The 9,902-nt window shown below is 35.2% G+C and overlaps 1 protein-coding gene across 2 annotated transcripts in view; it reads left to right on the forward strand.

Moving 5' to 3' along the window:
• The window catches only part of LOC140757603 (membrane-bound alkaline phosphatase), a 32,399-nt gene extending 24,007 nt beyond the window's left edge, over window positions 1-8,392 (forward strand). Inside the window, exons 5-10 of one of the 2 annotated variants that reach the window (XR_012104001.1) lie at window positions 2,387-2,557; window positions 3,238-3,403; window positions 5,474-5,665; window positions 6,206-6,337; window positions 7,104-7,813; window positions 7,851-8,392. Coding sequence is in view for 1 of the 2 variants with exons in the window: in XM_073093434.1 (XP_072949535.1) it covers window positions 2,387-2,557; window positions 3,238-3,403; window positions 5,474-5,665; window positions 6,206-6,337; window positions 7,104-7,408 (966 nt within the window). In the remaining variant the exon portion in view is untranslated. Of the gene's footprint in view, window positions 1-2,386; window positions 2,558-3,237; window positions 3,404-5,473; window positions 5,666-6,205; window positions 6,338-7,103 lie in introns of both variants that reach the window. The other variant, XM_073093434.1, reaches the window with a different exon arrangement.
• The last annotated feature ends 1,510 nt before the right edge of the window (window positions 8,393-9,902 follow it).

The raw sequence follows: 9,902 nt of genomic DNA on the forward strand, positions 1-9,902 counted from the left end.
TATGTGGTGCCAGGTTGCTTGAGATCTCGAGTAGAATTCAATAGTATACTTTACGTGCTCTTTGTTTTCTTCCCGGGACAAAAAGCCCACAACCCTCGCTTTACTAGAAGTGACAAGTTATAACTTTCTTGGAGATTCACATAAATAATTAAAGTGTTGCAAATAATTAATTAACCATCAGACCTCTCTATACTCTTGAGATTTCAAGTTCGCGAAAATATTAGGGTTACCATTCTGGTAATTTATATTTAAATCATCTTTTTAGTTAGTTAGTCTTTTTTAGGGTTTAAGTTTGAAAAATCCTTTCTTAATACCCCTATAATACGTAAGGAACAAAACAATATGATCTTACATCCAGTTTGAGTGGTCTGTCAATCAGTTAGCATGACTTCTACGTAGATGTGAAATATATAGAAAGGCACACGTAGTCTGTCAGTCTATCTGTAAATTAGCGAAAAGCGTGAGCGGGTTTGAAATGTAAAATAAAACAAATATGTTTAATGTGGGAAGTTACTAATAACAGCATTACATTCACACATAACAAGTACTTTACAGAAGTCAAAGTGATTTCTTAGCATGCTAAATAAATTAGTCAAGCAGCCATTCATTGTAACCGTTGAAAATGTATGCAAATGTTCATTTCAGTTTGTTTGCAAGTTTACATTCACGACTTCATGTAAGTATTTATATTTATGTCGTGTTACTATAATGACAGTACGTCGTAAATTTCTGTAACAAACTTGCTCTGAAACATCATTTACTTTTATTTAGTTACTTAGAGTAAATGCCTTATTTACTCTAAGTAACTAAATTATTGTTTCAAAAATAACACTGGAATTTCTATTGAATAATCGAGACATAAATAACTATTTAAAACTTCTCGGTAAATCATTTACATTTTACAGTCCATTCTTAAAATGGAATATATTATTTTGTAGACCATTGTCGTAATTATTTATAGCACAAATACATAACAATGCCTGTTATTCACGTTTAACATATATAATATATATTTATGTTCAAAAACACGTGTGTTAATAATTAAATAATTGTGTCGTAAAAAAAATTAGTTACACAACTGTATCTCAGTGACGTGTGTGCGATGATGATTTATTTATTTATTTATTTATTTACATGCCAACAGCAACACACACAATACATTATATAGTACTTAGAAGTACACTATAGTAGTATTAATAATATAAGGTTCGTATGAGTGCCAATTATAGGCATGAACAAATGATCAAATAATAAAATATGTTCGATAACAAATGACAATCAATACTACTCGTAAACATCCTGTTTTAATGTTCAGTACCAAGGCTGTATATAATATGGGGCGCCCTTATAGTAGCAATAAAAATACATACAGCCTACCAGATTTTTCGAAGTCGGTTAAAAATACAAATAGGAAGATTTTTGTAAGTTGTTATTTTTCGAAAACCGATTAGTAAGGGTACTGCAAATCTACGGTACGGCACAAAGTTGGCATCCCCTCTTAACAAAGCATACTTGGCATTAACCTGGGGAGTGCTTGTAGCATCCTCCACCACACTGTTCTAGATGGAAGAAACAGATTACTGGCATATCCATGTTCGATGTTCAAAACGCCCGTATTGTCTCCAAAAGATCCGTCGACTGTACCCTTACCACGAGTTTCCAAAACATCCCACTATTTTACGTTATGTTCACTCAATCCATTATTCTGTTCCGTTTGCTTCAGTAGACTGAGTAAACGTAACAATAAGTAAGTGCTCAAGTCTTCCTGTCTGCCTCACATGTTCGCAAAAAAAAGAGACAAGACATAAAACGCCATTTTGTCAATTTAGACATTTACTGATACTATAGTTCTGATACAATCCGCTAAGGGCGCTGATTGGAAATTGTATGGGCAAATACTTAAACAAATACCAAAACAGTCATATTTCTCAAAACGTATAAACTTATGGTAAGGGGTACTGAGTTTATTTACTACGGGTAACATTTCCACCTACAGACAGCGCTCGACGTTCCCTAACTTTATAATCAATTGAGATTAACACAGGGGCTTCATTAAAATTTAGGATTAATAAGTTTAAAGAATACGAATCGGAAATTATTTTCGGGGAACACACAGCCTTCAGTTGTAGTTATTTTAGTAAATTCTTCTTCAAATTGATTATGAATAGAAAATGATATTTTTTTATTTACAAATTTGTGTACACAGAAACATGACAAAGAAATAGAGCATTAAAAAGAAATGTAGTACAAAGGATAGGTCTTCCAACTTGGAATTTCTTCCAGCAGCCCCTATGGTCAGAAAATTTATATATCTAAAGTCTAACGCACTAATAAATACAAGAAACAGCTAATCATATCTTAATTTTACATATTTTATGATTTTCAGGTTATCATGGGAGGCGGTCGAAGGGAGCTCACCCCTAACATATCTACCCCTCTCGTGAATTCAACGGGAAAGCGTCTAGATGGAGTAGACCTGACAGAGATGTGGCATGTGGACAAACTACAGAAGAACGCCACACATCAGTACGTCACTGATAGGGTCGAGTTGATGAAGGTAAGATTGATGATTATGTTGATGATGATAATAGTGATAATGATGATGATGATGATTGTAACCCTTATGATTGTGATCACTGATTTATTTTCGTAAACATCGTAAGAGACGAAAAAGGTTTTAAATCAACAATGAAAAAATACATTTACGTTACATTATTTTTTAATGATTAAGGTTAAAAAACCTGTTTCGCACCAATACGTATGATGGATATAATATTTTAAAGTACGCATTATGTATTGTTCTTTAGTCCTATGTGAGAGGGAGGGTGCAGACTGCATGGTTTAAAATAATTAAATACCATCAGTCCACTATACATATTGGTAGCGGATTGTTGCAAAGTAGTTTTAATCCTAACTTAATAGCATGGATTTCCGAAAAGTAACGCCTGAAACAATTAATTTATTTGTTTATTTAAGACAGCAATGAAATTATGATTTCATTTTCCAGTATTTATTGATTCTTAACACAATTCAATAAATTATAACAGAAGGTGAGTGATAGCAAAAACGGAATTATAATTGTTATGACGATCATCATTGTCATAAAAAAACATTAACGTTGAAATGTTATAGCGAATAAAATTAATAAAAAATATAATTAACAGTTCAAGGGTAAACACTTCCTTTTAATAAAGATTAATTAAAGATATATTAGTACTAAGCCCAGATTTTATTCAGGTACTCAACTCCGACGATCTCCCGGAATACCTTCTGGGATTGTTCCAAGACGACCACATGGAGTATCATCTAAAGGCGCACAACCAACCGACACTGGAGGAAATGGTAGAGGTCGCCATCAAGATGCTGAACCGGAGCGAGAGGGGATACTTCTTGTTTGTCGAAGGTCAGTGACAATATGAAACGTGATGTGATGTAACGGGATGAGACGTAATAATTGTGATTTGCCGTGACGTGACGAGATTTAGGGCACTTGTAAACAAAGTTTTTGGCAATTTCAAGTAAAAATTGTATAGTCATCACGTACGATCTCTAAATCGCACAATGTAGTAAAATTCTGAGATGGTTAGATATCAGATACTTCCAACCAACCAATAAGCATATTTCTACAAATCTGCTGAAACACTGTATGTTTCGATTATTTAAGCGAATATCCAAGAATTATTGACTTCAATTTTTTCTTTCAATAATATAGGCGATATATGTGGCAAAGTGCCTAAATATATCTATAACCAATTCCGGATAGGAATCCCACCAAAGTTCGGTCATCAACGCGATATCATCCCTGAGATGTTAGCCAATACGTAAATTAGCAGGAATCTATACTTTTCCACCGAGAGGCTAGAAATATGTGTCGCGATGGTTCTTCCCCGGTCGAACCATACTGGTTTTAACCTTTCAAATATTTATAGCAACTACATTTACTTGAAACAAAACGAATTCAATATAGGCATAACCTACGCAAATTTATCAATAATTTACATTTTGTGCCTTTTCCTTAACTTATTTTGCGTTCTCATTCAAAGGTACTTTACTTTTACGTGCATAAATGTCATTGCAAGGAAAATATTCTTCAATATTACCCACTTAATTAAATTCAATGACTTTTACTTGACAAGTACAAGTAGGAAGGTAATGACCGTTTTCCTGTTAGGTATTGCGAAATATTTCGTTGACTTTGAAATTGCTTTTGCATTTACAATTTTTGAGTTTACCTTATTATTATGATGCCTTTTTGAACCTTCATTGAACTGAAGGCTACAACTATTTTATGTAATTTTAAAAATGGACAATTCCTCCCCGTAAGTACAAGCTTAAAGTAAACTTTATCATGCATTGATAGAGAGAGGTTTTTTGCACTATATTGAAGAAGAAGACGAGCATGTAGTCCACTGGATGGTAATAGGCTACTGTCGCCCATAGACATATAATATAATCAACCCCATATAAGATAAGATTTGCGATTGAGGTTAGCCGTCGATGCAATAATAACTCCTGAGAACTAATTTGGAACTCTTCCGATATCTCTTTCACCGTCCAATTTAAAGAGGAATACAGCTGCACTTAAATCTGCTGTTATAAGGCAAAAATAGGTGTAAAAGTGGTGCCTCCCAAGCACGAAGGATTTTATCGCCTTTAACTATGTGGTTTATTACCATGTTAATTTGTATAAATATAAATATTTTGTTAAACATAAAAAACAATGTGTAAAACACTAAACAAGAAACCGTACATGACGTCGACGTGCATAATGTATGGATATTAGTCACGGATTAAAGATAAAAGTGTTGTCGCTACTGATACATATTTAGTTTATAGTTTTAGTTGGAGGTTTATAGGGGAAGGAAAATGTGAGTTGGTTTTACCACCGGCCTTATCTAAGGAAATTAAATGTAGTATACACTCGTAAAAGCAACGCCCTTATGGCTAACTCAGATATATCTCCAAATTTAGAATTTTAAATTGTAGTTTTTAATTTGGAATTATGAAATTGTATTTTTTAAGTTGGAATTATAAATTGTATTTTTTAAATTTGCAATTTGAAATTGTATTTTAAATCGTATTTGGGGTACATTACATATTTATTTATGGGGGGCATATTTTCTTTAAATAATATAGGAGTAGCAGAGGAGGATGCAGTCCATCTGATAGTAAGTGGCTTTTGCCGACCATGGACATTGGTAATCAACCCCAGATAGGATTAGAAATTCTTACCTGAGGTCGGCCACAGATGCTCCGCTACTCCTGGGGACTAAGCTGGGACCCTTCGGAAAAGCCTTCAAACCAGAACACATTAGCGCTTAACGCTGCTGTTATGAGGCAGTGGAGGTGGTGCCGCCGAAGTCAATCCACAAAGGGTTCTACCACCTTCAACCCTTGCCTAGCTACTCGAAGCATACCCATTCCACCACCTTTCATAAATGATAAATATTAATTATATTTTATTACCTTCCAGGTGGTAGAATAGACCACGCCCACCACGACAGCTACGCGCGGCTCGCGCTGGACGAGACCGTGGAGTACTCGAAGGCGGTGCGCAAGGCCAGGTCTCTGACCAGTGAAGAGGACACCCTCATAGTGGTCAGCTCGGACCACGCGCACACTATGACCGTCGCGGGGTACCCGTCGAGGGGAAATGATATATTAGGTATTGAACATGCATGGTTGATATAATATCATAGTTACCTTCTAAGATACATATAAATTTAGTACTATGTTTTTTTTACTTTTCCTTTTTTAACATATTACTTTTTTGGTACTTCCATTTTTTATCTTTTGCCCGAATCAGGAGAGTAATGTTTTTTTGAGTGTATTTATTTATGTATGGCTCATTATTTAGTGCGTCCTGCAGCCGAAATGGCTTGACGGATTTAAACGTATGAGATGTTGTTGGATCCGCCTAAATTGTGGGAGAAAAAACATAAACATTTTTTTGTTTTTATCTTAAGTGCTACTTAATTTGAAGTCTTTGAAGTCTGCTTCTTTTAGCGCGTTAACGTCTTGGGACGTATGAAACGCACAATTTTTCCTTCAGTTTCGTTCACTTAGCCAAGTCATGAACGCGCTTGACATTGACCCATCGGTAACGACTTACGTGATTCTATGCACACTTAAATAAATAAACCTTTAATATGTATATGCAAAAAATTAGAAAATACTAATTAATCCAATTTTATAATAATTCCAGGTTCAGTAGATACGGCGCATGGTGACGATGGTAAGCCATACACCACCATCAGCTACGCCAATGGTAAAGGAGCCGCCATAGGACATGATGGTACCAGGATGGACGTGTCGCTGCAAAGCGGGTTTATAAACCGTAAGCTCTTTTATGATAATATAAGTAGTGAAGGCGGCTTCGCCTTTAAAAAAAAATAACATAACATATAACTGAAAATTTGTACCTTCATTGGGGCAACAGTGACACCATCTGTCGAAAATTGTACCAACTCACCTTCGTGGGCTCATGCGCAACTTTGCTAAAGATCAGCACATGATCAAATGCATAGGTTACGATTCTATAAAGCACATATAGATAAACATTCATTATTATTTATATAAAAGAAGACTGATAGATGAGCATGCAATTAGCATGATAAATGGTAACTGCCGTCTGCGGACATCTGCAATGCCACTTGCGTCGCTGCTTGAGGACTAAGTTGGACTGCCTCGCCTAGACTTTTCGGTTACCATTACTTTGACTGTTAGCTAATTTCTAACTCTCTTTGATATTGAAATTAGAAGAATCCTTTTAGATTCGACTGCCAAGGTACTATCGTCGCACTTATTTTTGCCTAATGCCTTTCCAACGTAGTCCTATACATCATATTTTTGGTCAACAAGATCAACAAGGTCAGACTCTGATCAGGTGGATTCGAACTTCGAACCCCCGAATTTGTTGATTGCATATTACTATTACTTGTGTTGTCGTCAAATAAAAGTCTTAAAATTATTAAAGACTATGGATAATTTGAAATCCAGAATCATCCTTCATCAGTTTTCCTCCCCCTAGTTTTAGGAAAGATCCATGCCCAGTGGAACATAAAATTGCAGTTAGTCAATCTTTTTTTTCTATTTTATTCCAGAGGACCTCAACTACTCATACCCGAGTCTAGTACCGCTAGACTCAGAGACCCACGGCGGGGAAGACGTGGCAGTTTTCGCCCGCGGGCCCTGGCAACACTTGTTTACAGCGAGCTACGAGCAAAGTGTGTTGCCACATTTAATGGCATACGCTATGTGCCTCACAGATGATAAACACGAACATTGTGTGCAAAGGGCCCCACGGCATCGCACGCTATGGACATCTAGTGGCAGCACCAGTATACCAAATAAGTATGCCCTATTAAGCATACCTGTGATAGTTAGCTGTTTTAAATTGTATTTTTAAAATTAGAGTTTAAAATTGTATTCCTAAATTTAGAATTAGTTTCAAATTTAGAAATTTAAATTGTATTTTTTAAATTGGAATCTTAAATTGTATTATTTTTTATGGAATTTTAAATTTAGAATGATTTAGTGTTTAACTAGACGGCCGTTACTTAATTTATTAATATTTTTTGATTGTAGTACAAGTTGGCGTATGTGAATTTATTATTATTACATGAAATAAATTATTCCGTCTTTACCCTAAGAGCGAAGGGATCCATAGGGACTCGTGTTCAGGGCTTCCGACCTCAGGGGCTCCGAAAGGCCAATTATTTCACTTTTACAACACATCTACTAAGAATTAAGGTTAAAAAATGTAGATTGAAATGTGGATCATTAATAAAAATACATATTTTATTTTTACACAGTTTATTTTAGGCATTTATTTGTTATTATCTTTTTAGGTCATAAATAACTACCTATAAAGTAGTCTGGTTTTTATGTTTCTTAAATTATTTTGGGGCCCAGAAATCTTGTGTGCTCGGGGGTTTATTCATCCCTAAATCCTTGAAATAAGTATATTTTAGTATTCAATACGATATTATACTTTTTCTATCTGATAGAGTACAATCTTTTGTAAATAAAAAAAAAACTTTCGTCAAATGCCAATAATTTTTGGAATCTTTCTTATTAGTGAGTAATGTTAATTATAATTCATTAGATAAGTAACCTATTGTAAGTAATTATTGACATGGGGCTCTTAAAAAAGGTGCAAAATGAGCTCTCCTTCAACGCCGGCGATGCATTGGCGACTCCTCTGGTGTTGCAAATGTTCGTTAGGCTTATATATATAAAAAAATAGTACTTTTTCTTCCTCTTCAATCTATGTACTTATTTTCTTTCTTTATTATATTAAATACATTCCAATTATGTTGTAGTGTTGTAGCACGTAGAAATTGTTGAAAGTAATTTTGTTGGAAATTATTTATTAAAATGAATTTTAAACGAAAAACATTTTTTTCTAAGCTTACCCATAATACCTAAAACAAATTTTGAAAGAAATTTAAACAATTTTAAAAAGATTATCATTAATTATTTTCTATTTATTACCTATTATATTTTAAAAGCAAATGTAGGACGAAGTCAGCGCCATCTTATGAAGCTGCATGCAAATTACTGTATGAAATAGTTCTTAGTAGAAACATAGATGTCGCTGGAGGTATCAATTTTAAGCATGTTAACATTACAGCTATTATGTAAGTACCTTTGACTCAGTATCATATCATTATAGTTACGAGGACTTGTTTACTAATAGTTGAGTGAAGTTTTAGTAACTCATCACTCATTCATAACTTTCTCATTTTACGTGAGTTAATAGATTCTACTCTTATTTTTTAAAATTTTATAATACCTTAATAACAAAGGTAGTTCGACTCCGGCGGCACCACCGCCACACCAATTTCTGGCTCATAACAGCAGCGGTAAGCGTTGCTGTGGTCAGGTTTGATGGATGTGGTATTGGAGCCATACTTTTCCGAGTTGTCCTTAGTAGGCGAACTTAGTACTCATACATCAATTGTGTTTACGTTGGCGACTCACGTTCGGTCGTGATTTTAAGAACTCTATTAACGTTTCATTCACGTTTTTTCTCAGATACTGCAACTAACGATTGGAGTAAATGTGATCGGCGCTCAATCGTGTAACTTTTTTTTGTTAATGAGGGTAAAACCGTCAAAGGATAAATAATCGGTGGAGGAGGAATGATAGGAGGAATGGGTTATGTGTGCTAAACCGTTCTAAAATCCGATGACCGTCCTCAGCGCTGCGTAGATTGCTCCGGGATCTCCAAAGGAACGCAACCGAAGTTCTCTTAGCATGTAGTCCCGTCGAGTTCCGTCTAGGTGAGCATAACTCGCCACTCTGTCTGCTGTGTCGTAACTGTAACCACGTCTTTATAAAACAAAAGTTCTACCTGAATCGATCACAGATTTTTTTATAATATAGGAAGACGAGCGTGTAGTCCACCTGACGGTAAGTGGCTACTTCTGCCCATAGACATCTGTGATCAACTCCAGATAAGATTAGATTCCTACCTAATGTCGGCCACAGATGCGCCGCTATTCCTGAGGACTAAGCTGGAAAGCCTCGAAAATGTATGCCTTCTTTACCCACACCTTTCAAACCAGAAGACAGCAGCGTTTAACACGGCTGTTATTAGGTTGAAATAGGTGTGGCGGTGGTGACCACCACAAAGAGTTCTACCACCTTCAAAAGATGCGTTCCCACTCGTGCAGACTAAGGTGGTTGCCTCATATATAAGTCAACTTGGTCGTTAAAATAAACAATTATAGAAGGGAATATTGGCTTCTTCCGGAGAATGATTTTATTAATGTGATTTATTGAACAGAGTTCTATTGAGTCGAAACTTATAAATTTATTTATCACATAGATATTTAGTGTAATTTTAGAGGTTCAATTATTATAATGTACTACCTTACCCGGCAAACGTCGCGTTG

The sequence above is a fragment of the Epargyreus clarus genome, unplaced genomic scaffold (assembly GCF_041222505.1).
Source record: "Epargyreus clarus isolate Ecla_fem2 unplaced genomic scaffold, WU_Ecla_fem_2.2 ptg000004l, whole genome shotgun sequence".
Taxonomy (NCBI): Eukaryota; Metazoa; Arthropoda; class Insecta; order Lepidoptera; family Hesperiidae; genus Epargyreus; species Epargyreus clarus.